Raw genomic sequence first — 26,885 nt, forward strand, 5'->3', positions numbered from 1 at the left:
TTCATAAGACTGGGATGGTCACTGAGATGGGTATTAGAATAGTTAAGTCATTCATTGATCCAATCAAAAGAATACATCATTTTCTTAATGACAATGGTAGGATGATTTTTGATGCGTTGATACATGTATGTATATGTTAAACTGTTGTATACAAAAGCTTCGGAAGCAGGGCAGGGAGAAGAGAACCCTAAGCACCACCATGTTTCTGTGTCCATGGTTTGATAACAGAGACAACGGTAATGATGATGATGATAAGAAGGATGAGGATGGCAATGCACATCCATTTCCTTGAACTTTTCTGTTTCTTTAGTGCCTTTGTTAGTTGGTTATTCCCGGATTGAACATGATCCACAGCGCTGGAGACCTGTTAGAGTAGAAACAGAGCAATAAGGGGTTTGAAGAAATCTTAACTCAGGGTTTCATCAAAGATAATGAAGAGAGACTGTTTACCATATTCTCTATGTTGTCTAGCATCTCTCCCTGTGCATCCACCAGCACTGCCATATCAAGAAACACCTACCAACCAAAAACAGAAAAAGAGACGCAGAAGGTGAATCATTGTTGAATATATCGATAATTTTGGTAAAGTAGAGCAGGCTTTACTTGTTGGAGGTCAAGGAGTTTCTTCTCTAAATCTCTGACAGCATCATGGCGTTCCTGAATCTCAGCCAGTGTATCCATTATCTGCAGAGCCAGAAAATAACCTAACTTGTGATACACGTGTCTGTTGTCTTGTAGCTTAGGTATTCATGGTATTGCCTAAACATAAATACCAACCTGGCCTCGCCCTTGCTCCATGATTGCTTTCTCAAAAATCTGCTCACTGTCTCCTGTTTCAATCAATCTATCGACCATCTACACACCCAAAGAGATTATCATGAGCCAATACTAAAATTAATTCAGTAGATTTAACTTGAGAAAACAACTATAAGTTCTTGCCTCTTCATCAGCTCGTTGCCCAGTCACTACCATTGTCAAGATCCAAAACAACACACAAAAATTGCTATCAGAAGATCATCAATGAAAACAGTTAAAATCTTTTGTAGATTCTCAATTCAAAACCTGTAAACACACGCCTCTCAACAACTTCTCTGTATTCTTGGTGAATGTTTTGTCTTAGAGTCTGCAGTGAACAAACTTTAAAAGCTTAGGGCTAACTTTCTTAAGAAGATTTTGCAGAACCACTTCTCAAAACTTACTTGGAATTCAGATATCTTGTCCTTGAACTTCTTCTTTATCGCTCTGCGGATAAAACAAATTACACATTGGGAGAGAGACATAATCTTGAAGCATAGCAATAGATTCAGGAAACAAAAACTCACATAGTTGTGGCTGTTCTTGTTCTGTCTACTCCAGTTCCTTTCCCACAACCTGGTTTACTCCGGTTCTCTAGATTCTGTACAAATTAATTCAGGTCTTAAACAAAGAGGACCAGATCACATCAACAGAATCAACAATGTATTCATCTCTAAGCCTAACCTCTCTATCAAGTTCTTCGATCTTTCCTTTGATGAAGCGAGAGATTCTTCCAACTTCATCAACATCTCTCTCCATCCTCTGCTTGATTGCTACAGAACAAGAAAAACATTAGAGAGAAGCCATATTTCAATTCATCTAAATCTTGAATCAAGAACTTGTCTCTAAGTTTTAAAATTCGAAATCGTACATTTCATTGCAGGACCCTTAGTGACGGCTTTAGTCTCCTCGTGTGCCGCTTGAAGCTTCTTGAGATGCTTGTCAAGCTTCTCATATTGGTTATCGATTTCTCCGACCTAAACAGTTAGTAATGATCTCAATATACACATTTGACACAGATTGAGAAGGGTTAAAGAGGGATGTTTTTTTTTTTCTTGAAAAAAGTTAAAGAGGGATGTTAAGTATACCTTTTTGAAGAAACCAGCAAGGCCGAGATCTCCAGAGTTACCTGGTCCATGTGCTGACTCAATGTCGCTTCTATTAGATCGATCTCTCGAGAACTCTGACGAACCCTGTCCAATGTTAACATCATCATCTTACTATATATTTCCTCCATTAAATCCCATGTAAATCTCAAGATTTATTGGATGATTCTGTTTCTATATAAACGATTAATGTTTGAGAAATTGTAATGAGACGTCATATCATACAAAAACTTGTAACTCAAGCAAAGAGCCCTACGAGTTTCTAATTTTAACTACACGGAAACATTGCGGGGCTCAGAAGTTAGAACAAAAATGGTCGTGATCACGTAATGTCCAAAGGGAAACGGAGAAAAGTTGGAAGGAAAAGATAAAGACAAACCTTCAAGAGGTCGTTCATTGTCGGAGAACTTGGTTAGAGAAGAAGAAGAAGATCTATAAGATAGGATAAAAAGAAACTTGCTGAACAATCAACCAAACTCCATATATTCCATGCAAAATGATATATAACCTAAATAACATTCAAGAAGGAAAGCAAACCTGGTTTTATCAGATAAACCCAGATCTCTCTTGTTCTCTTTCTCTTTTGTTTTCTCCTTTTTTAATCATAGAAATTAATAAGAAAAAGATCATCTAAAGAGAAGAAGAGAGGAGGCGCTTCATTACCGCATAAACCAGAGCACAAAAAAAAAAAGATTGTTAGACACGTAAGGTTAGGGTCAGCGGTTAAGATCTTATTTTGATATTTAATGTAATTCTTTTTAACAACAAAAAAACTGGTAAATCTGGTTGATGACAGATAACTACTCAAATTCTCTTATCCTGGGGGTGGTGTATCTATTACATGCATTAAATCAAACACAAACAATGTATGTATTCAAAGCCTTCTTGCTGCACAAGGACACCTAAAATCGCATGTTTTTAGAATTATAGCCACATCACATTTCCCGCCTCCACATATAAAACTTCAGTTAATATTCTCTAGTTAGAGCTGTCAGCGTTTGCTTATATATGTTATTCGAGGGTTAATACTCTAGCCGCAAAGGAATCTTCCAAGCAACGAGACTAAGCAATCATATATTATATTCTAAAGACACGCCTCCACGTCTGAAGAGACAGTAATGCGACTTGTTCAATGTCAACGATGTGTTTGACAATGACATTATGGGATGAAGATAAGTAGTTGTGAATGACTGTGACTTGTTACATGAAAAACAAAAGTATATCTCTTTATTCTCTCTTATGGATTTTTCTTTTTCTTCTTCTTTGGTCTCTCCTCAGGGGGGATACGATGTGTTCCCAAGCTTCAGAGGTCCAGACGTCCGTCAAAAGTTTCTCAGCCACTTGTTTAATGAATTTGACCGCAAGGGAATCAATACTTTCAGAGATAGTCAGATCAAGAAAGGCAGATCCCTCAGTCCTGAACTCAAGCAAGCTATAAGAGAATCAAGAATCTGCCTCATCATCCTCTCTAAGAACTACGCTTCATCGAGCTGGACTCTGGGGGAGTTAGTTGAGATCATGGAGTCTTGGCAAGCTTCTGGCAAAACGGTAATGACAATTTTCTATGACGTTGAGCCGTCTCATGTAAGAAAACAGACCGGAGAGTTTGGAATGGAATATAGAAAGACTTGTGAGACAGAGACAGAACAGCAGAAGCAGAGATGGAAGCAAGCTTTGACTAGTGTTGCAAACATACTCGGAGAAGATTCACATAAGTGGTTTGATCCTCTCCTCTCCATTTGAAACATTTGTAATCATTATCTCATAACAATGCATTTACAGTAAAAAACTCTATAAATTAATAATACTTAAGACTGTGATATTTTATTAATTTATAAAAAAAATCTTTTAAGATTTATGTACATTAAATGTATTTTTTATGTAAAAATGATTTGATGGTATATGTACTGATTAATTTTATAGATGCGCATTTTGTGTTGTTATTATTCAATTATTTTGGTGTATATAAATATTTACTGTAAATGTAGATGCATTTTAGATGTAGAATGACAAATGTAAATGTAGATGCATTTTAGATGTAAAATGACAAATAACATTAAAATATTTTGAAATGTTTAGAAAAATTAAAGATAAACTTTACTATGTAAAAAAAACTAACTATACAGCATATTTTTTATATTTATATAAATTTTATATGCATTAACTATTAATTTACGTTTACACTGGTATCATGTAATTACATACAAGTTTTTCAAAAATTTATTTTCTTATCGAATTATGACATATTTTAAATTAGTCCAACTAGACTAAAAGACTATTAATTTATGAAGTTATATTGTATATTGATTGATACTTTCTTATAATATCTATGTGATTCATTGTGCAACATTTTGATGGAGGAACCAAAGTTTCTATCTTCTCAGGGACAGTGAAGCAGATATGATCTCAAAGATTGCCAAAGATGTTTCTAACGAGTTGAACTTCACATCATCAAGGGACTTTGATCATCTAGTTGGAATTGAAGCTCACTTAGCAGAGATGGCTTCACTGTTATGCCTAGAATCAGATGAAACAAGGATTGTTGGGATTTGGGGGCCCCTGGGGATAGGCAAAACAACAATAGCAAGAGCCATATACAATCAGATTTCAAGAAATTTCCAGCGCTGCCTCTTTATGGATAATGTTAAGAGAAGTTACAGAAGTGGTGGTGACTCTGACACTTATACATTAAAGCTGAGGTTGCAAAGAGAGTTTCTTTCAAAGATTTTGGACCATAAGGATATGGTAATACACCATTTAGGTACAGCTCAAGAACGGTTGAAGCATGAGAAAGTCCTTGTTGTTCTTGACAATGTGGATAAGCTAGAGCAACTACAAGCTTTGGCAAATGGACCTCCCTGGTTTGGTAAAGGAAGTAGGATCATCGTGACGACAGACAATAAACATCTCTTGGAAGCACATAAGATCAAGCATATATATGAAGTGAAATTCCCATCTAAAGATGAAGCTCTAAAGATATTCTCTCAGTCTGCTTTTACAAAAAGTGCTCCCCCAGAGGGTTATCTGAACCTTGCAGTTGAAGTAACAGAGCTAGCTAGTCATCTTCCATTAGGCCTCTGTGTTCTTGGCAAAGCATTGCGCGGGAAGAGCGTGAGCAGGTGGACTGTTCAACTACCTAGGATCAAAACCAGTCTCAATAGGGACATTGAACAAGTACTAATGGTTGGTTACAATGGCTTAGATGATGAAGACAAAGCTATCTTTCTCCACATTGCGTGTTTGTTTGAAGGCAAAAGAGTTGATTGTGTCACACAGTTTCTTGGAAACAGTGGTTTAGATATCGAATATGGACTTAGTGTTCTTGTTGGAAGAGCTCTTATAAGTATATTGAATGACAAACTCATTATCATGCACCGGTTGCTAAGACAGATGGGCAGAGAGATTGTTCATAAACACTCTATTCACTTGTCTATGAGATGCCGGTTCTTGATGGGTGCTTACTACATGTACCATGTTCTTGCTGATAATATTGTAAGTCCTTTTATCTATAGCACCTCACTCAATGTGGTTTCAGTCAACTGATTAGCCTTTTATGGGTATTTTTCAGGGCACTGGAGCTGTGTTAGTCAGCCTCACAAATGAGAAAGCCCTTAGTGGAGTGCATGATCAACAACTTGTAAGATTCTGCAGAGATATGGTGGATAAGGTTAGTCATGAGAGTATACATGAGTGTTAGCTACCTAATTAACTTTAGTCATTTACACTGAGATTCATGTCCTATGACATGCATGCCTTGCAGGGGAGCAAATTGGCCAAGCTAGTCTGGAAGGGAATCAGTAACTTGGTTTGGTTCATGTTTTCTCTCCTAAGCAGTGCCTTTCTTTCCATCATGAGTATGCCGACTGCTGCATTTGAACATCCGTTTTGGAAAATCAAGAAGAGACTTTCGAATCTGAAACCCACCAGCAAAGAGGTGAACTGCTCTGTGGAGGGTTGCAAGGAGGTAGGAGACATCTCACCAGATATCTTGCTCATGTAAACTAATTCATAATGTTGAAACTTTGGACCCCTAGTTTGATTTGGGACTGAGCTTATAAGTCGTATTATATGTATCTTTGACTTAATGCAATTTCTGTTTCTTCACTTATTAGTATTACTATTTTTATAATTGTTTGTTGATGATGATTGGGGGAACCAAATACTGAAATTTCAAACCTATTAAGCCTTAACCATTCGATAAAGTGTGTCACAATATTCAGACTAAAGATGACTCCCCTAAACAAACCTAAATCAGAGGTAAACCGCATGGACTACTATGTGTTTGGTTTTAGTGAAGTACAAAGCAAAACAGGATCATCCTAAACAACTCTGCTTCACCTCTTAATCTTTTTGGCTTCTTTTTTCTTCAGCTTCCTAAACAGAGTTGGTTGGTTGGTTGTTGATGGTTAGCTAGTTGTTTCTTGCCTTCTCCAGATCTGGAAGATCTGATATCAAATAACAAAGTTTTAATGCAAGATCAATCATATAACCAAACAGTCCAGAGTATAATAACGGCACTAAAACTTTGCATTCAATCAATTTTTACTTAGTCTCTACTTCCAGGTTTAAAGGTTGTTGAAAACTTACAAAGCAATCCATCATCATCGCTGCTTTCACAATCTTCATCAACAAACTATGAATAAAAAAGAGGTAAAAAATAATTAGCCGAAGTGGCTTAGCTAAACACCAATAGAAAGAAACAAACAAGTATGAGAATCCACTTACTGCACTCTCATCATCAGAGGCTGTTTCAGCTGAAAACAAAGAAAGCCAAAATAGAGACTCTATAGTTAGAAACAACTTATGACCAAGGATGATGTGAATACGTATAAAATTGACTTATAAGTTTGTAAGGACTTACAGTTGACTTCCTCATCCTCATCACACCACTTGTTCCAGTCTACTTTGATGTAAGGCGCAGGCTTCTCTTCTGATTTCAAGATTCGTGGCCACCAGCTTCTCTCTTCTTTCTGAATCGAAAATATAATGTTCCTTAGCCCAACGTTCTTTCTATATTCCTGCATCATACATAACATAGGACACTTGTAAAAAACAAGTATGTTGCTAGTTCTTATGATTTAAAGGGAGAAGAAATGGGCACTTACTGGCACGACCTTCCCATATAGCTCCAAGCTGAACTCGAAGAGCTTGCCTTGTGCGCCAAGAGCAGAGAAAGTGAATAGTCCCTGAGGCTCACATTTGACTGAAACGTCCTTTGCGTCAGGTAAGGCGACGGTTAGGTAAACCTTATCAGAACGCTGTGCCCAAAGAACCTCCGGGTTATGACTACATACAAGACAAAACACAACACTTTTCAACTATACCGTTCTGTTGCCACCTAACGACACAATAAAATCATAACCAAAACAGAACAAAACTTCGAATCCTCTGTGGACCAATTTCAACACTCAATTAATATAAGTAGAATTAAAAGATCCAAACTTTTAAGAAGCATAGGCATGAGCATGAGTGCTTCAGACAGAATTAACACTGTTGAAGCACATCAAAATGCAACCTTTGAGAAAGATTGCTACAGAGGGACTGATCAAGTGAAAGATGATTTCTTTGTAAATCATTATAACAAAGTTCTAAGATTTATGCAATAGCTCTCTATGACTGAAGGATCACAAGGTTCGAGCTTTTCCTCTGGGAGCTTAACTCTTAAACACTATACAAACATGAAAGTAATCTTCTAATGCAAAACCCATTAGTAAACTAACTAAAAGATGATTACTTTATATATCTTAGATCACAAATCAACACCAAAACTGTTTTGTGGATTATAACACCAAACTGAATCAGTTTCATCTTCTGGTTTAAAGTCTTAGTCTTTGGTAAATCTCAAACACATACCTCATGTTTTAGTGATCGGGAAGTGTGAACGGCGGATGTAAGAGCGTCGCTGAAGCTCAAGCGACAGAGACAGAGTGAACTCAACGAGTCTTTTAGGGTAATAAGATTCTTCTGGAGTGAAACAAAGGTAAAGGTAAAGGTAAAGGTCAAAGGAATCTAACAATCAGCCCCCACAGTTTTTGATTATTTTCATATAGATCCATAAACTATAGAGATATTACACTTTTATCCTAAAAGAAAAAAAAATATTTTCATTGTTGTCATTGGATTTCTGTTTGAGTGTTTTCCATAGTTGACAAAAACAAAGGTTTTTCCATAATTATGCCAGTTTGTGTAATTAAATTATCATCTACTAGAAGAGGTCATATCAACAAATTTTGCAAGAAAACAGTATGTTCAATTTTAATAAAAATATTTAAATATATGCCAGTTTGTGTAATTAAATTTTCATCTACTAGAAGAGGTCATATCAACAAATTTTGCAAGAAAACAGTATTTTAATAAAATATTTAAATATATTTAATGAAAAAACAAAGAGATCACACCAAAAAAAAACTAGTAACCAATAATAATTAATTAAATAATACGGAGTATATATATATATTATTTGCTAAGCTAGTAATTAACTAGATAGCAATGGATATTTTTAAGACTCTAAATATATAATTATAACTACGTTGATATATATGACCAAATCATTTCATATTGTTTATTTGCCACATCATTTCTAAAATTTCAAGTAAACTCCATTTAATGACAAGAAAGAGTTTAAAGATGATTTTCTAAGTATAAAAGACGATTTGAGAGAGATTTTATCATGTTTGCTTTCAGTAATAAGTAATAAATATTTATATGTTTTATTAGGAATTGGATGCTTGTAATTAAACAAAGAACTAATGGATATGCATGTTTAGATTGTAAACATTTTCTTTAATACTACGTCGATACAAAACTTAAAATTTTGTAATATGTTTATAAATACTAATTTCAAAACAAAAAGAGGAGTTATGTCATATATTCATCTTTTTTTCAAGTTGGAAAATGAAATGGATGCTATTCTCATTTCTACTTATCCTCAAAACGTCATCATCTTTTGGAAACCATTCGTCCATCGATGGAATATTACCGTTTGCACCTAAACATATCGTGATTATTAACAGAATTAACACAAGAGCAACACTGGTCTTGCATTGCAGAAACAAAGAGATAGATTTGGGGATAAGAGCAGTCCTATTCGAAGGTAGCATTGATTTCAGTTTTCATGTCAACCTCCGTAGAACAACAAGGTATACTTGCAGTTTCAACTGGCCTGAGCATAACGCAACATTTGCTATTTTTACGGTCGATAGAGATGACAACCCAAGAAGTAAGCTTGGAGTTTGTAGAGAATGCATTTGGATCGTTTTTGTTGGTGGCCCTTGTCGTGATAAACGTGATAAAACTGGTATGACTTGTTTCAACTGGGATTCTGTATCGCTTTAAAATATATACTGCATAATTTTTGTATCTTTTATTTGATTCATAATGATAATAAAATAAACAGGTCTGGTAGGTGATATTCTTATTACATGTTTGTAGCTTTTCTCTTGTGTGATAAGAGATTATATTTCTCTTAATGAGATATCGAAGTTAACAACTATTTATGAGAACTAGTACTCAATATAGAGTTTGTGGATTTCTTTTAAAATCATTATAAATAAGTTCTAAGATTTATGAAATAGCTCTCTACTCGTTACAAAGAATACAATTATCTATGACTGAACAATACCAAGAACTTCCTCGTCAATAACATTTGATATTTTTCTTCTGGGAGTGTAACACTTGAACACTAAAAAACATGAAAATTGAAAGCCAGTCTTCAAAAACAAAAACATGAAAATATATTCTAATGCAAACATCTTAAGTTAACTCCCTCAAAGACATAATCCATCAAGAAGATATTATACTGTAAATTAAATTAATATTTACTAAAAGAGAGCATGTCAACAAATTTTGTAATCTAAATATTTGATTTTAACAAAAACATTTAAAATGTAATCTATAACTATTTAATGAAAAGAAAGAGAGAGTTTTGTAGGCAAACAAATTAGTAACCAATAATAATTGACCAAGAACAAATAAATATATGTACAATATTTTTTATTATTTCGTATGCCAATACGTAGTTCTAACTACTAATGGACATTTTTAGACTCTAAATAATTTACTTGTAATTACGTCTCTATATATAACCAGATATTTCATGTTGTAAATTGTCATATCCTTTAAACTTTTAACTAACATCTATCTAATGGACAAGAAAGAGTTCAAAGACATTTTTCTAAAGTATAAAAGACGATTTCAGAGATCTTACCATTTTTCTTTCAGTGCTAACTAACTAAAGAACATTAATCATCTGTTTATTTAGTATGCTAGTATACAATTTTTGGACCATTTTTCTTTAATTTGCTGAATACGTCGGGCCAAAGGCCAATTTGTGAAACCCCTAAAAGTTTATAAAGGAAGCTAAGATTCAATACCTTAATGTTTCCACCATCATTCTAGGTAAATCATTTTGATGCCTAATGGAAAACAAAAGAAAAAACTAATCGAGCATTTAGACAATGCAGTTAAACGGATGAAATTTAACAAGGACTTGATAAAAGTATTAGCTAGCATATAAAGTAAAAAACAACAACAAGAGACTAACTATAATATTTCATTAAGATACTAGGGTAAACCCGCCCTACGGGCGGGCGAATAAATAAATTAGTATATAAAATTATTTTAATGTTTAACTTATTTTAATTATTTATTTTATTATAAATTTTAAAAATATAAGTATGCTATAATAACAATATAACAATAGGTGAATAGATTTTCCTAAAATTACAGTAGATTGGAATTAGTAGAGTAAAAATATTTCTGCTCTCAATTATGTATTTGTTTCACAATTAAAAATATTTTTTTATTTTCTTCTTAAAACTAATGATATACATGGAATAAAATAAATAAATTATACGTTATAACTTTGAATATTATAAAATAGATAAATAGATACTTCAAATGAATATTGGCATCAACATAACGTGAAAGGATGCATGGTGTCAAAATGAGAGAGTTGTATTTGAGGGATCAGTATTTTTGCTCCTGCATCTTTCCCAGTCATGATCTCAGCCTCGACTATAATGTCACCATCAGTATTTCTGAGGGACATTTGAACTCTTATTTGTAACTGAGGTATTACGAAGAGTAAAACTCCAAATCTGTTCTCAACAAAAGATTACTTGACCTGATTGGAAGTATTATGAAGATTAAGATTCAGAACCTGTTTCAAACAAAAAAATTACGTGAACCAATGGTCAACGGGCGTGAGCATGATAAGATCTATACTTTTAACAATGTTTACTATAAGCTTGTCATATAAACAGGTGACTATCAAATCGTTGATAGTCGCCTATTGTTCGGCCAATTCTTTTTAGCTTTATTTGTTAATGATATAGTAGATCAATCAAACAATTTGTATAAGATTATATAGTGACGTATACGTACAGTCTCATGTTATGATATATTATATTAAAGTAAAATGCTATGAAACGGACATTTCGAATCATATTCCATTTCAAGCAGTCTTTGAGCGATCCAAATATGAATAAAGATCTTAGATGTCTCAGAAACCAATCCCATGATCGATCATTTTCTGAGTCAACAACCGCAAATGCAATAGGATACAAGTTAGAGTTTCCATCTAAAGCTGTAGCAACAAGTAATACTCCTTTGTACTTGCTCTTCAAAAATGTCCCATCAACAACAAGAACTTTCCGCATGGATGTGTGAAAACCTCGTATTGATTGCCCAAACGAAAGGAATAGAAATCGGAATTTACCATCAACATCAGTTTCATAAAACGTCTGTGTTCCTGGATTAGCTTCCCTCAGCATGTACAAATATTTCGGAATTTTTCCAAAACTCTGCTCCGGAATACCTCGAACCACATGAATTGCAAATTCACGAGCATCCCATGCTAACGACTTAGATATCTCGCATCCATGATCCATTCTCATAATCTGTATGATATCATTAGTCTTCGGACCTTCTTTCACACCATCATATCTATGCATTATTATACTGCCAATAGTTTTTGCAGAAGGTATCCGACCACCATTATTCATACTCGACGCAGCACATGTATGATCCGCCACATATTTTTTGATGATGAAATATGTGGAGCCTGATAACCCTTCAGCACGAACACTCCAGTTGCAATGGTTGTCAATGCATCGAATGTACCAAAGTTTTCTGTCCGATTTAACAACTTTGTAATCGAAGTTATGCTTCGTAGCTGACATTTCCAACGCTGCTTTCAACATCGACTTGTTTTGAAACGTTTCACCCTTCTTCACAACATCGATCAAAGAAAATCGAACACTTTTCCCCCTATCATCTTCTTTTCCACGTATGGCGAGATGATCATCTTCTTCTGAGCCGTTCGCGTTACAATCAGATGAACTACCACTCTCATCTCTAGCTGAAACCGAGGAAGCTTCACCGACCTCTCTGAATGGCGAGTTAGATTCCTCCTTATCAACGCCAATGCTGTCGTTGTTCCCATGCATAAGCGAAGTAGACACACACAACCTTGTCGAAGGTTTTCCACGTACATATGTAAGAAAATTTTTGACTTGGCTATCATTCTCAATGATAACTGGGGGACAGTCGATGGTGCCGATTAACTCCATAGGTAGGTAGCTTAACTCAAGCTCGACATCGTTTTCGTCAATTCCAAAATCCTTGAAAACCATAACCCTTAGATCTTCAAAGGAACTTGTCAATTCCAAAACTAGTACTCTGCCTCGTTTTTTCATATCAACATCAAATCCCCACCCTTTTTGGGGATCAAACTTCCACATCCCACAAGAACCATAAATATGCATCTTCTTCACCAAGAAATTCAAAAAAATTTGATGGTTTCCAAAGAAAAAAAGAGATCGATGAGGATGAAGAAGAGAACACGTTTTTTTAAAAAAAACCAACTTAGGAAACACGAAAAATAAGGCAAATATTTATTTAAAATATATTCTCAACAGATTTTAGAGATATTTTAGGAAAATATACATTTCGCACTTGGTAGAATATACCTTCTACGGCCGTAGACAGTAGATAAAACAGTAGGCTGCATAACCCGCCCACGGTAGAATATAGTACTTTGGTAGAAAATGCCAATCAAACATTAGTAGATATATCAGAAAACATAGTTAATGAAATCAACCGAAATCCAGAAATAAGGGAAATGGAAGCTGAACAAATCTACCGTGGTAGAAATGTATTTACTGGCAGCTGATTGTTTCTACGATGGTAGAGAAGTGTACATTGGTAGATATAATTGTTCTACCAGATGTAGATAACTAAGTTATTTAATGAATATACTATCTACGGCCCGTAGTTGGTAGATTAAGTTTTCTTCTGTCCGTAGATCAAAGTATGATATTTTGATATAATAATATTTAGTCTATAAAATTATTTTTCATATGATAGTTACTTGTTTATATACAGTTTGATTATTTTTCCATATTTTTCTGACTGTTAAAATAATTGATATGATTTTCTAAAGTTATTCAAGGGTATCTACGTCCAAAACAGACCAAAAAATGATTTATGGCAAAGGGACAATGTAGTTGTTTTTATGTTCTCTTTTGGCAATTTTTTCTAGATTTTATAAAGCTTGTCTGTAAACAAACATAAAATAACCAAGATTCAAAGACCATGTTGTCAACAAAACAGGGGAAAAAAAGGATCCATTTTTCTTAACTTCCGAGGATCCTTGCACCTGACTGCTACCACCAGTCTCCACCTTAGAACGAACCGAGATGGCACCACTGTTGTTGTCTCCATTGTCATCATCGCCTCCCTATTCAGACCAAACTAACCTGTTAATATCTGCATACCGTGAAGCTAACTGACTGTAACATGGAACTTACATTGCCAATAAATTTATGGAGCAGCATACGGTCACCTTCACTAAGGATGCGGGAGATCATAAAGGTTTGATGGTTTGCAGTGAAGTTGTATGCACCGACCTTGACCTGGAACGTCTAGGTCCCCTACACTCCATGCCTGCAACAAATGGAGGTGCCTGAGTGTCCTCCGGGTTCAAACCATACCAGCCTGAGGAAGCAACGGTTGAAGGCAATTTTATGAGTAAAATTTCAAGAAAAAGAAACATGACAGGCGGAGTAAGAACATACCAAAACATGGTCAGCTTCGTAGGCTCTCGTATTATTCAGTTTTGTCATAACCCTGCCAAAACAAACAAAGAGGCCTTCAGCAGTTTCATCTTCAATGGACATCTCCACCCGATATCTAGCAGGAAGTTAACACGTATCAAATCTCAAAGTTGACTATGTGCATGGACACCAATATTAATGAATGCAAATAAGGTGTGTACAAATGGTACATACCTTAGGACACCAACAGCATTAGTATTAGTACAATGCAGACAGGTGAAAGCTCAGACAGTGTGTTGGAGCTTCTTGATGCGGTTGGAGTAAGAAACATAACACCATCCATTATCTAAGCTTGATACCAGTGACCTTCACGGTGCAGATGAAATCAATCTCCTACATTCGTTAACCAGCAGCAGCAAACTTTAACTTCAGTTCATTCTCTTTTCAAATCATAATATATGGTTACTATACTTGAGAAGAAGCAGATATGACAAATTCATTAAGCTCAGCTATGCTCAGAGATTCTACCTTGACGTAGCTCTTTGGCAATTGAGCTGCTGATGGAAACCCGGTGTATTGGGCAACCAGCCTGTAGAATAATTCTCCCCTGCGGTGGTTTCCTTGTCAAAATATATGTGTGTGCCTGAAGTAGCATTCAGAAACAGACGACCTTCAAAATAAAATGCTGTAAATGTACTGAGAATAATTAAAAGGCGGACTAAGTGATGTTAAGTTCAAGTAATTACCTCCCACAATTTTGGGTTGATACTGGTTGGAACCAGAACCCTTGGATCACCACCCATTATTCAAGTTGTTTGTGGAGCTTGACAGCCTGTGAGTCGAACAGACTCATAGTCACCGAAACATCACTGATAACATTTACATAAAAAGTGATCAAAATGTAATACTTTTTAAAGTAGACAACCAGTATTAGAATCTAAATTGATAAATATGGAACAATTAGTAACTTATCCATTTTAATGGTTGCCGTCAGACGGTTATTGTTCTGCAGAGGTTCGGTTATAGTGCTCTTCACGGCAGCTATCTCACCGACGATGTCTGTGGGATGATTATTATTAAATAACTAATCATGATAGACAAATTTACAGAGAAGAAGACCAGTACCTGGAAGCTGAGAGTTTGTGCTGGCAAGACCAAGCAGCTCGCTGTGATTACGGAACCGAAAAGATTCCACACCTATCGGAATAGCCGGTTCGGTTATCTCATCAAAAGAGGTAGACTTTCCGAAACAAAACATCATAGAGGAGTCCGACAGTCGGTAATTCCGATTACATCGGGGCACATCAAAACCGGCTAGGGAATATAGTGAAACCGTATTCAGATTAGGGCTGTGAGTTGCAAGCCGGTTCATATTCACCGTCGCCGGCATCATGGTCGACTAAACATAAAATGATCAGAAGATTTCGTTAGTAAAGATTCAACACGACAGATGATCTATATATAATCAGGAAAATATTTAAAACAGTTACCAATCAGTTTCGAAGCTCTAAATAGGAATTGTTGGTAATAAGGAATGAATATGTCTGAAACATTTAAATTTAAAACTCAAGCGGGGGAACATAACAGACCTGAGAATCAAGCAGCAACATATCGAATCCTATGAGTTCGCTGACGCGTCGGACGTTCCTGACCTCCCAGAAGCAGAGCAAACTGACTTGAACGGTGGATGAGCATCGTATGGTCCTCAGATCGGAAAGGAAGATCACTGCGTTAGCTATATTCTGGATATAAGTTTACTGTATTGCTTAGAGGGAAGGATCGTGGGTGATGTATTAATGGAGGGTTTTAAGAGTATTATTAGGTAACTGGTATCGTTTCGTACAGTGAGGAAGAAGACGAAAGAACGATTGTGGAACTCTAATCGCCATGAGCTCTAGAGAGACGAAGAAGAACATGGGTCTAACCCTCAAGGAAAACGCAGCGTTTCATGCAGGCTAAGATGATAAACGGGCTGGCACCTATTAATGAAACGCAGGAGATTGGTTATCTGGACACGTGTCGCGCCGTCGGGAGTCTAGTTTATGTGCTGGCATCTGACGTGGTGCATCCTGGAGTGAGAGAACTGTACTTTATATAAATAGATAAAGCAGGCATATATATGCCGCATACATCAAAACTTTACAACTTTATTAGTTTTTGTCCTATTTATATAGTTTTGTGGGTGACTGGTTGGGCATACATCTGATTCAGTGTATATACACATTAATTAAACTGTTGAAATTTGTCACTCATATTTTTTTATTATATTATTTTGGTGTCTATAACAATATGTTTCACATAATTTAAATGTGGTTTTAGATAATTTTACTAAATCTCATCATAAGTGCTAATTAAGAAAATATAAAGAAAAATTTATTGAACCAAAAATCTAAGTTAGTTTATAGCGGATAGTAAATTAATTTGTCTTTTATAAATAAAAATAATATTTTAAACCTTTAAAACAATAATCTAGTTATATATCTCATTAAAATATTTCACATCAAGTCTTCATATATCTGGTATACCACTACACTGTATACGTGCGTATGTAGATACCATAATACATTATAAAGAGGAAGATATATACTTAAACATGCCAGTTATATATTCATATCCGGTGAAAACCCTCCGCCGGAAATATAACCTCCGCAGCCAACGCCGTCGATCCAACAGCCACCGAAAAATCAGTACCGCTCTCTTCCTCGTCTTCATGTTGATTTCCGCTACCTAGCTGATGCCGTGGCACAGGCTGCAACGAATGTTCTAAATTAGCAGGAACCATGACGTCATAGCTGACGGCTGCGGCTGCTTCTGCCGTCGCAGAGAAACTGTTAATGGCGGCTCCGGCAAGAGTGGTGGAGGCTGATGAGTTGTTGGAGTATTCGGGTTGTTGCATGACGACCAGTTGTTGTTGGTGATGATTTTGTTGTTGTTGCATAACGTTAGCCATTGCTACTCTGCTGTTTATTAGCTGTGATTGCACCACTGATAACTCCGCCTGTAGCGAGGCCACCTAATATATTCATGGTTACAAAATGACTTTTTTTTTTATTGTTATACGTTTGTAAAATAATTTTGCAGACAAAAAAACTTGCGAAATATCTAATCTATTAATTTAGTGTCCTAATTTTTATCTACTGTTTTAAGTCATCATTTAAATTTTGGACTCTTTCAAAAATGTTACAGTCTAATTAAATGTTACTTATATAAATATCATAACACTAAACCAGTGCTTCATCTACTAAACCAAAGCCATTAAATTGCAACTGGACCTTATCAATGCACGACTAATTATAGTATACAATGATTCTAGATGGACGGGTGTATATTAAACCATATACGTAATATTTTTGTACAAATATAAAATTCTTAGCATGTTTAACTGTATATCTACAACTATATATTATTTTTTATTTATTTCAAAACTCACGGGAATATATTATTTATAAATGATTATATACAAACTATAGTAGTATATAAAATCTTTAACTCATATGTTATTTATAAAATATACTATTAGAAATTTAATAATTCCTTAAATATATTAATAAAAATAAGTTTTAACTATAAAATTTTAATTTCTTAGTTATGAAAAATATGTTGAGAAAATTTTAAAAAATCTTACAAAATCCAAAATATATAATTTAGTAACAAAAATCCAAAATCATATAATCTTTCAAATTCAAAAATAGTTGTATTATTTTCCAAATTTCTCCCGACCAAATATACAAATTTCAAAATAAAGATTGCAAACTCAAAATGATAATAGTCCAAATTTTGCAAAAGATAAAGTTATATGTGCTAAAATATAATTTTTTATAATGAAACACAAAAAAATATGTGGTAACATTTAATAACTTTTAATATATGAATTTATTCTATCCTATTCAAAATAATATTAATATGTAGTAGTAATTAATAACAAGGTAAAATGTATGAACAAATTACTATATATTAATAATATAGAGTAAAAAATGTAAATAATAAGATTTTAAAATTATATAATATGTAACACCAAATTGTAAATCATATATTTAAAAAATTTACGATAATATCTAAAATTATATATTTTTGATTATTCTATCGGCTGATTCAATCAGTCTTGGAGAACGCACTTAGTGTTATAGAGTAGATTGACTATCACACACTTGGTTAACCCAAATTTGGAATGCCTTCCGACTAATACAAAAGAATGGATCAATTGTCTGTTACAGCCCACCATGTTAACTACTTGGATCGAATTTCAAATTTAAACGGATCATATAGTGATAATTTGATTCCCAGGAGAAATCGAACCCAAATCTGATGTGGATATACACCAAACTTCAAAAATTAGCATTAAACTGTCAATTTTAATATCTAAAATATATATATATATCCGCACGGACGTGCGGGTTACAATCTAGTTTGTCTCTTATTTTTGACAACTTTGAGAAATATTTGTCAAATTTTTGAATTGTACATATATATATGTGAAGAAATTAAAAGAAGAAATTTTACTGCAACCAGCAAATTCTCAAGGGGAATCAAAACAAATTATAATTACTGAACTTTTTTTACTTTCCTGTAGTATTGTAATATACTAGGCTTATATGCATCTTTATTATTATTTTTTATGTTTTTGTTTATCTGAAACTTTCAAATATACGCAAATCGTCAACTTTAACCGTTACCAACTTTACTAGATAACAAAATTCGAAAGCTCCTAGTTGCAAAAAAAAAAAAATTCGAAAGCTCCTTGAATAATATCATTTTTGCTCATTTAAAAGCTAATATACTAAAGAGTTATTCTTGGGTTCACCCCTAGAGTGAACCTAGAGGTTCACCCAACCAATAGAAATCACTCATTTCACAATTAATATTTTTTTAAAAAGGAAACAAAATATTGTCAAGTTATATTATGATTTTAAAATAAATAAAAATAATAATAGTTACAAAAAATGATTTAAAAAATATTTTTAACATCATCAAAAAAATAAACTCTAAACCCTAAATTATAAACCCTAAACCCTTGAGTATACCCTAAACCCTTGGGTATACGCTAAACCATTGGATAATCTTAAACTCTAAACCTTAAACTCTAGTATATGCAAAAAAAATAGATATTTTAACGTCATCATCTAAATACTAAACTCTAAATCATAAACTCTAAACCCTAAACCCTTGGATAAACCATAAACACCTGGATAATCCTAATTTTTAAATCAAAAATATTAAACACTAAAACAATAAATCTTAAAAATACTAAACCTTTAGTTTTAATCCCTAAACTCTTTTTAGGATTAAGGATTTGGTATTTTTAAAATTTAGTGTTTATTGTTTTTAGTTTAGAGTTTAGGGTTTAGGGTTTTTATCACGGAGTTAGAATATTTTTAAATTTTTCTTTTTGCATATATTACTATTTTTATTTATTTTTAACATTTTTTATTTTAAAAACATAATATAACTTGATAATATTTTGTTTCCTTTTTTTAAAAGATATCAATTGTGAAATGAGTGATTCTTATTGGTTGGGTGAACCTCTAGGTTCACTCTAGGGGTGAACCCAAGAATAAGTCTATACTAAACTACTAATAAGACATTTTTTTTTATCTTCTATCCTATGTAATTCACCTGTTGTTGGAGAGCAAGGATAGTTGAGACGCATCCATATACAGGATCAGAGAGCCTAGCTTGAGCCTCATATGAAATCGTAACTACAGCGTCATGACGACGGTTCACCGGAATATGATGCAACAGCTTCGACACATTGCTAGCTCCAAAAACCTTATGGACCGCCGCGAACCTAGCCGCTCCTTGTTCCGACCCAAAATGTGGAGCGAAAATGCATCCACTAACACATTTCCTTCTCAAGAACTTGCAAGCCCCACAAGGCGAAACCGTTCCTGTCCCCGTCGCTGCAGCTGTCGCCATTGCTCCTCCGCTGGAAGCTAACGATGACGTCGTAGTATGTTGTGAGTTTCGTCTCCCGGCTGCTGATTTCCGGCGAGAATCTGAAGAGTTGTGGCCAGATCGCTGCTGATCAGCCATAACCAAACAAGCATTAATTAACTAGTTTTAGTTGATGAGTGTTTCTTGTGAACAAATTATATCTATAAATGTATGTTAATGTAATGTACATGTGTAAATGTGGGTATATAAGTAGAAAAATGGAAGAGGCCACGTTTGTTTCATGAAGGAGGTCGAGGTGAATGGGGTAATCGTTTCTTTTTTCCTTTTTGTTATTTTGAAATTAAAGAGAAGTAATTTCTTGTTATTGGAATACCATCACTATTGGCATAATATAATAATAGCTATATATGCAATTAAATTATTCATAATTCGAATTCTTTTTATACCAAACGTATGGTTAGGTGCAAGAAAGAGAGTATAAATGGGAAGAAGGTGTGATGCTATGTGCACGTGCAAAGAGAGTGTTTGTGTGTGTGTACTAGCTAGTATTCATTACTGAACTATTCTTTTTTTTTTTATGTGGTCTCTTAAATTTTAAGTTGTATATACTCCCTCTATTTCTTTATATAGGTAGTTTTAGCCAAAAAAATTGTTTCACAATGTAAGATGTTTACATAATTCAAAGCAACTTTTGCATTAATTAGAAATTGATTGACCAATACAATAATACATACATTTTTATTATTGGTTGAAATTGTATACTAAATACTACTTTTTCAAACATAATAACTTTCTTAATATTGAGATTTTTAATTAAAACTACCTATAAATAAAAACAGAGAGAGTATTAGCTTAACATTTTTTTTTGCTAAGTTATATTAGCTTAACATTTTACCCAAAAAAGTTGTGTATATTAGTTATGCTTAGAGCAGCTCCATCGCTGACTCTTAGTGAGTCCTTAAGCGGTGGGACCCAGTAGAAAATCCATTTTTTTTAAACTTTACTCTCTCACCTCTTTTGCAAGAGGTGCCTCTAGCACTGTGTACGGGTTCCATGCATACGTGGCGACCCGCGATTGGTTGATTTTTTTTTTTTAAAGTCAAAAAAATAAATAAAAAAAGTTATGAACCCAAAAATGGGGTTCAGAGATGGAGCTGCTCTTATGCCTTACATCTTAATTAGCACTAACCTGACAAACGTCTTACCGAAATGCGTACGTTAAATATAAACGTCTGAAATCATATAAGGAATCCCTAGTTTAATATCTTTTAAACCATAAAAGAAGAGTACTAATAAACGTTCCAAAAAGGGAAAGCTTTTGGAAGTTGTTAACATGAGATGCATGGCAGGGGATATGTATTAAATTAAGTTAAATAATTTGGATTGTTAGCATACTTTAAGTCTAGTAACTCTAATCAAAAAGTATACTCAGTTGCTAGGAAAAGAGTGAAAAAGACTTATATTTCATTAAAAATACATGCATGAAGTACACTTTATTTTCTTTAAAAATATAATCATACAACAATTTGGAGTTTAAGCCTGTAGATGCAATTTAAATTAGCATCTGATATCATATACGCATGAGTTTACAGCACTTGTCTTTATATATAAAATGAATAAATTTGATGATGCCACATATGATAAGAAAATCAAATCGTAAACGGAGTAGCAAATAGACGGAATAACATAGTGCATGTAGTCGAAATATGTATTGTAATATATTATGTTAATTTTTAACATTAATTTTTAACAAATATAAAATTTTGATCCACCTGCGATACACATTGATCTAGCTATAATTCGTTGGGGAATCTCAAAATCAATTTCAGAGCACATAACCTGATTAGTCTAACCTGATGACATTTATTTTAAATTATCATGTTCTAGTTATGGTTAGGTTTGGTTGACAGTTGATGGTAGACTGCTGGAGGCTATCTGTCTGATCAAAAGATTTGTAAGTGACCAATTACAATGATTAGTAATAACAAATTGTGTACTCGTATCATCTGATTAAGTATCGTATACGTATGGATACGTACGTTTGTGTGATGTGTAAGTACGTATTTATGTCTGAGGGAGGAGAGGCACAAGAATCGTGTTGACCGTTTCGTGTGGAGTTCTTTGGAAGCTAACCAACCTTCATGTCTGTCGTGCTCCTTTCTTCACAACATTCTTCCCTTTCATTTCACTTCCTTATTTTACCAAAATTTTATTTGTATATATGTATTTATGAAATCCAAAACATCATGACTTCTAATTAATAATGTGTGTTCCTTGCGATAGCCTCATTATTGCATATTAATTAGGGATGAATCAAATAATAGAAATGTTATCTGCATATTAGCAGATGAATAGGTCTTTCTTCATGAGTTGATCAGCTTAGAAGTGTAAACTTTCCTCTCATTTTTTTTAACGATTTTCAGACTAGAAATCTCATTTTGAGTGATCCCGTATGGATTAACATAACCCGCACCCACAACCAAATCCACATGCATTGCCTATCTCCTTCGTGCCTACTGAGAGTGTTAAGCACTAACAATATCATTCCACCACATTCATATACATCTTTTCTCCTGACTCATATATCCACTAGACTCAACATAAATCATCACCACTCATTCTTGAGAGATCGTGATCGGCATGAAATGGAAAATTGAGAAATTAGGGATAATTAATTTGTGTAAGTTAGATAAATGTAGAGTGAGCTCAAGAGATAGTTTAACTGTTCAAACTACCACACCGGAAGAACTGATTACTAGCCAGAATAAGAATTGAATTTTTTATTGGTTCATTAAAATACCAAAAAAACATAAAGCAATTTATATATTTTAATTTATCAGAAACATTTAATTGAGATAGTGTTTGATCAAATAACATGTTGTCTTATTCAAAAAAAAAATACATATTTTCATTTGTTTGCATGGAATTTTTTTTTATATTGTATAGTTTTCTTTTGTTATCTAATGCTCATAAAAATTATATAAGGAATCCTACAAACATAATTACAATTACAACACTAAAAGAAAAACCAGAAACAAAGTCTAATAAACTAATATTATAGTTTCATTAAAATTCTTATAATAAAAAGAAAAACTTTTTTTTTCTCAAACCGAACATATGTGGTTAAGTGTCGGTTAAATTGGGTCATTTTATTGGTCCGCATCGGACCGTTCGTGTCTGACTTTAAATAAAACAAAAAAAAAATATTTTTCCCAAAAGAAAAATTCATCTGAGAAAAATTAACAAAGGGCCGACGACGAAGAAGCTTCGGAGAATGCCGTCACCACCGACGACGACGTCTCTCTCGGTGACGCAGACCATAAACGGATCCCACAGCTTCACGATCAAAGGCTACTCTCTCGCCAAAGGAATCGGGATCGGGAAACACATCGCCAGCGACACTTTCACCGTCGGCGGGTACGAGTGGGCTATCTACTTCTACCCCGACGGCAAGAACCCCGAGGATAACTCCGCCTACGTCTCCGTCTTCATCGCGTTGGCTAGCGACGGGACCGATGTTAGGGCGTTGTTCGAGCTGTCGTTGCTGGATCAGAGTGGGAAAGGGAAGCATAAGGTTCATAGTCATTTTGATCGTGCGCTTGAGAGTGGGCCTTATACTCTCAAGTATCGTGGTAGCATGTGGTTCGTTTTTCTTCTTCCGTCTCTTGTTGATGATTTTGTCTTTAGCTCCTTTTTTTTTGTGGTTAGGGTTTGGAATCAACGTCTTTAAAAGTGATTGATTTTTGGACTAGAACGAAGCAGACATAGTTTAATTGTTTTGTAATGAGAAAGGAACCATATAGTTTTATACATCTTTCACCTTAGTGTCTTGTTCTCTGCAATCATTCCCTCTTGGATCAGCCTTTGTTTTGGTCTTGAAGGTCATGTCTTTGGCTTTGATTTTGTAATGTAAAGAAGCCAAAAATATAATTTAATTGTTTGGTAATGAGAAGGAATCATTGAGTTTTGGTAATAATAATCCACCATAGTGTCTAGTTCTTTGCTTGTTTAATTTCAGAGGAATCAACCTTTTTTCTGGTCTTAAGGTTATGCCTTTGGCTTTTTGATTTTGGACTCTGAAAGAGCCAAACATATAGTTAACTGTTTGGTAATGAAAAGGAACCATATATATATATCCACGATAGTGTCTCTTGTTCTATGTTTTGTTTAGTTTCAGAGGAATCCTTCTCTCTTAGATCAAACTTTCTCTGGTCTTAAAGATGACGCCTTTTGTCTTTGATTTTGGACTTGACAGACCAAACATAGTTAAACTGTTCGGTAATGAAAAGGAATCATTCAGGTTTTTTTACATCATCCACCTTAGTATCTTGTTCTCTGCTTGTTTAGTATCGTATCATTCCCTCTTAGATCAGCCTTAGTCTGGTCTTAAATGTGATGCCTTTTTGGCTTTTTGATTTTGGACTTTGAAAGAACCCAAACATAGGTAGTTAACTGTTTGGTAATGAAAAGGAATCATTCAGTTTTGTAATAATCCACCATAGTTGTGTTCTTCTCTTCTTGTTTAATTTTCAGAGGAATCATCATTCCCTCATTCATCTCTCTACTCAAATGTATTCTTTACAGGGGATACAAACGCTTTTTTAGAAGAACTCTGCTGGAAGCATCTGATTATCTCAAGGACGATTGTCTGAAGATTAACTGCACCGTGGGAGTTGTGGTCTCAGAGATAGACTGCCCACGCTTACATTCTATTCACGTCCCTGCGTCTGATATTGGATCTCATTTCGGAATGCTTCTCGAGAACGAGGACGGTTCAGATATAACCTTTAACGTCTCCGGTGAAAAGTTCCGTGCTCACAGGTTGGTTCTTGCTGCTCGGTCTCCCGTCTTTGAAAGCGAGTTTCTCGATGTTATGGGTGAAGAAGAGGAGGAGCGTGATGTCGAAGTTACCGACATGGAACCAAAGGTTTTCAAGGTATTAACTCTCTCTCTTAATGACACACTGTAAGTGTATCTCGTTATCTCTCTGATTGTTGTTGTTGCTTTTGTGTGTTGAAGGCTTTGCTTCATTACATATACAAGGATGCTCTCATCGAAGATGCGGAGTCAGCATCCTCTTCTGGTTCTTCTGTTGGTCCATTAGCGTCAGATACATTAGCTGCGAAGCTGTTAGGAGCCGCTGATAAATACAAGTTGCCTAGACTGAGCTTAATGTGCGAGTCTGTGCTCTGCAAGGATATCTCAGTAGACTCCGTCGCTAATATCTTAGCTCTTGCTGACCGTTACAATGCTTCTGCCTTGAAATCCGTTTGTCTGAAATTCGCAGCGGAGAATCTCATCGGTAATGAAAATATGATCTTCTTGTCCCTTTTTGTCTCTCATAACTGAGTACTAAACTCAAGTTTTTTGATGTTTTACAGCTGTGATGAGGTCAGATGGGTTTGACTATTTGAGGGAACACTGCCCATCACTTCAGTCTGAGCTTCTGAAAACAGTTGCGGGGTGTGAAGAGGAGCTAAGCGGAGGAGCAGGAGGAGGAGGGAAGACGAGAAGCGTGTGGGGGCAATTCTCAGACGGTGGAGCTGATACAAACAGGCAACAACAGACATGGGGAGAGGTCAACGGAGCAGAGAGAAGCCAGAGTGTTTGGGTTCAAGTTGTGAACGCTAATGCAAACGGTAGAAACAATGATGATGATGATGATGACAACAACGAGAACGGTGATGACGATGACCCCATGGCAGAAGATTGAGCAAATAAAAAGAGTAATAAATTTCCAAAAGGAGAATCCAAGGACCAGATCAGAGATTGGTGTTGAGATGTTTGTTTGTCTTGCGTCGTCTTATATGTCGTGTAATAATTGGAGTCACTTTGATAAACTAAACAAACTCATCATCAAATATTACTAAGAATCTGTTAATTTGAACGACATTTTTCTTGTAATATATCCATAAGGATGTCTTTAGTTTCCTTATTTGGGTTATTATACCTAGATTAAACTTTAATTTTTACGTCAATAGTTAGCAGAATAATCAACTTTAATAAAGTTTTCAAATATACTCAATTGTATTAGTTATTTATAGTTGCTTATATCATGTGTATTAATGACAACAATCAACTTTAAATTCAATCTTATATTGTGGAGTAACGAGAATAATTTTTTTGCAAGTGCACTAAATGAGAATATTTCCCTAAAAGCAGTTATAAGTGATGGTATTTATCTAACAATTTTGTTTTTGAAATAAATACAGAAAATATATTAAAAAATCAAATGACACATTTCATTCACAGAATTGTAAAATAACTTATGTTTTTATTTGAAATATATTAAATTACATTTCAAATATACTTAGTTGTATGAGACTATTAGGTAACTATATTTATTTATATCATCTATAATAATATTAAGAAAAAATAAAAAATATTTTTTTAATTTAATGACAATATTAATGATTTTAATAACATTATTAATAATACAACAAATTATACAGTATAATCTAAGAGTTATGTTATCTTAAATATCAAAAAAGCACAAAATTATATGTAAACAGAAAAAACCTAAAATAATAATAAAACATAGAAAACCATGATTGAAAACTTAATCAACTTGGCTCTGTATTATTGTTCTTTTTTTATTTTAGATAATACATCAATATTTGACATTATTGTTTTAAACCAAATTAAAATTTTGTAATTTAAGTAGTATCAATTAGGGCTGGGCGTTCGAGTACCCATTTGGGTTTCGGTCCAGTCCATTCGGGTTTCGGGTTTTCGGGGTCAAAGATTTCAGCCCCATTCGGATATTTCTAAATTTCGGTTCGGGTTCGGATAACCCATTTAAAATGTTTTTAAATTTTTAAAATTTATTATATACTTTAAATTTTCAAAATCTATAAGAAAGATAATATATTACATATAAATTTCCATAACATATATGTCAAAATACCTTAATTTAACATATAAATTGGTTTTCTTTGAATATTTAGATAAAAAATCAATAGATATTTAACTATTTTGGTGTTTTAGTATATTTTAGCTATTTTAAACATTCACTTTTGACTATTTGCATATATTT

The 26,885-nt window shown here is 34.2% G+C and overlaps 6 protein-coding genes across 6 annotated transcripts; 2 read left to right on the forward strand and 4 right to left on the reverse strand.

Annotated features, from left to right (window-relative positions):
* Positions 1-39: 39 nt before the first annotated feature.
* LOC108810766 (putative syntaxin-131) lies at positions 40-2,566 on the reverse strand. The gene is made up of 13 exons (XM_018582853.2): positions 2,439-2,566; positions 2,281-2,333; positions 1,884-1,988; positions 1,667-1,772; positions 1,480-1,568; positions 1,323-1,396; positions 1,200-1,242; positions 1,063-1,123; positions 940-965; positions 778-855; positions 604-684; positions 451-516; positions 40-364 (listed from the first exon to the last, which is right to left on the reverse strand). The coding sequence occupies exons 2-13, from the start codon at positions 2,296-2,298 to the stop codon at positions 188-190; spliced, it is 924 nt and encodes a 307-aa protein (XP_018438355.1). The 5' UTR covers positions 2,299-2,333; positions 2,439-2,566; the 3' UTR covers positions 40-187.
* Positions 2,567-3,140: 574 nt separating this feature from the next.
* LOC108807485 (putative disease resistance protein At4g11170) lies at positions 3,141-5,901 on the forward strand. The gene is made up of 4 exons (XM_018579772.1): positions 3,141-3,619; positions 4,286-5,393; positions 5,470-5,568; positions 5,662-5,901. Exons 1-4 carry the CDS (start codon positions 3,141-3,143, stop codon positions 5,899-5,901), a joined length of 1,926 nt encoding a protein of 641 aa, XP_018435274.1.
* Positions 5,902-6,064: 163 nt separating this feature from the next.
* LOC108809400 (co-chaperone protein p23-2) lies at positions 6,065-7,893 on the reverse strand. Its single transcript, XM_018581543.2, has 6 exons — positions 7,755-7,893; positions 7,007-7,187; positions 6,763-6,919; positions 6,627-6,655; positions 6,489-6,534; positions 6,065-6,346 (listed from the first exon to the last, which is right to left on the reverse strand). The coding sequence occupies exons 1-6, from the start codon at positions 7,757-7,759 to the stop codon at positions 6,312-6,314; spliced, it is 453 nt and encodes a 150-aa protein (XP_018437045.1). The 5' UTR covers positions 7,760-7,893; the 3' UTR covers positions 6,065-6,311.
* Positions 7,894-11,263: 3,370 nt separating this feature from the next.
* On the reverse strand, positions 11,264-15,924 carry LOC108812725 (uncharacterized). Its single transcript, XM_056989552.1, has 8 exons — positions 15,547-15,924; positions 15,083-15,356; positions 14,704-15,016; positions 14,486-14,627; positions 14,192-14,350; positions 13,979-14,093; positions 13,712-13,898; positions 11,264-13,641 (listed from the first exon to the last, which is right to left on the reverse strand). The coding sequence occupies exon 8, from the start codon at positions 12,665-12,667 to the stop codon at positions 11,264-11,266; it is 1,404 nt and encodes a 467-aa protein (XP_056845532.1). The 5' UTR covers positions 12,668-13,641; positions 13,712-13,898; positions 13,979-14,093; positions 14,192-14,350; positions 14,486-14,627; positions 14,704-15,016; positions 15,083-15,356; positions 15,547-15,924.
* Positions 15,925-16,448: 524 nt separating this feature from the next.
* Positions 16,449-20,077, reverse strand: LOC108812724 (LOB domain-containing protein 20). The gene is made up of 2 exons (XM_018585062.2): positions 19,571-20,077; positions 16,449-16,970 (listed from the first exon to the last, which is right to left on the reverse strand). The coding sequence occupies exons 1-2, from the start codon at positions 19,985-19,987 to the stop codon at positions 16,566-16,568; spliced, it is 822 nt and encodes a 273-aa protein (XP_018440564.1). The 5' UTR covers positions 19,988-20,077; the 3' UTR covers positions 16,449-16,565.
* Positions 20,078-23,053: 2,976 nt separating this feature from the next.
* Positions 23,054-25,744, forward strand: LOC108812723 (BTB/POZ and MATH domain-containing protein 4). The gene is made up of 4 exons (XM_018585060.2): positions 23,054-23,491; positions 24,434-24,785; positions 24,869-25,151; positions 25,231-25,744. Exons 1-4 carry the CDS (start codon positions 23,124-23,126, stop codon positions 25,560-25,562), a joined length of 1,335 nt encoding a protein of 444 aa, XP_018440562.1. The 5' UTR covers positions 23,054-23,123; the 3' UTR covers positions 25,563-25,744.
* The last annotated feature ends 1,141 nt before the right edge of the window (positions 25,745-26,885 follow it).

The sequence above is a fragment of the Raphanus sativus genome, chromosome 6, assembly GCF_000801105.2.
Source record: "Raphanus sativus cultivar WK10039 chromosome 6, ASM80110v3, whole genome shotgun sequence".
In the NCBI taxonomy this organism is placed as follows: domain Eukaryota; kingdom Viridiplantae; phylum Streptophyta; class Magnoliopsida; order Brassicales; family Brassicaceae; genus Raphanus; species Raphanus sativus.

Excerpts from the sequence above, each read along its gene's own strand:
- LOC108810766 (XM_018582853.2), bottom strand. Across the intron at positions 966-1,062 it reads TGAGAGGCGTGTGTTTACAG|TGACTGGGCAACGAGCTGAT; the intron begins GTTTTGAATTGA and ends TGACAATGGTAG. Across the intron at positions 365-450 it reads TAGACAACATAGAGAATATG|GTCTCCAGCGCTGTGGATCA; the intron begins GTAAACAGTCTC and ends CTACTCTAACAG.
- LOC108807485 (XM_018579772.1), top strand. The coding sequence starts at position 3,141 with ATGGATTTTTCTTTTTCTTCTTCTTTGGTCTCTCCTCAGGGGGGATAC. Across the intron at positions 3,620-4,285 it reads GGAGAAGATTCACATAAGTG|GGACAGTGAAGCAGATATGA; the intron begins GTTTGATCCTCT and ends CTATCTTCTCAG. Across the intron at positions 5,394-5,469 it reads ATGTTCTTGCTGATAATATT|GGCACTGGAGCTGTGTTAGT; the intron begins GTAAGTCCTTTT and ends GGTATTTTTCAG.
- LOC108809400 (XM_018581543.2), bottom strand. Across the intron at positions 6,656-6,762 it reads TGAGGATGAGGAAGTCAACT|CTGAAACAGCCTCTGATGAT; the intron begins GTAAGTCCTTAC and ends CTTTGTTTTCAG. Across the intron at positions 6,347-6,488 it reads CGATGATGATGGATTGCTTT|ATCTTCCAGATCTGGAGAAG; the intron begins GTAAGTTTTCAA and ends ATTTGATATCAG.
- LOC108812725 (XM_056989552.1), bottom strand. The coding sequence starts at position 12,667 with ATGCATATTTATGGTTCTTGTGGGATGTGGAAGTTTGATCCCCAAAAA.
- LOC108812724 (XM_018585062.2), bottom strand. The coding sequence starts at position 19,987 with ATGGCTGATCAGCAGCGATCTGGCCACAACTCTTCAGATTCTCGCCGG. Across the intron at positions 16,971-19,570 it reads TCCTTGCTCTCCAACAACAG|GTGGCCTCGCTACAGGCGGA; the intron begins GTGAATTACATA and ends TGAATATATTAG.
- LOC108812723 (XM_018585060.2), top strand. The coding sequence starts at position 23,124 with ATGCCGTCACCACCGACGACGACGTCTCTCTCGGTGACGCAGACCATA. Across the intron at positions 24,786-24,868 it reads TGGAACCAAAGGTTTTCAAG|GCTTTGCTTCATTACATATA; the intron begins GTATTAACTCTC and ends TGTGTGTTGAAG. Across the intron at positions 25,152-25,230 it reads CGCAGCGGAGAATCTCATCG|CTGTGATGAGGTCAGATGGG; the intron begins GTAATGAAAATA and ends GATGTTTTACAG.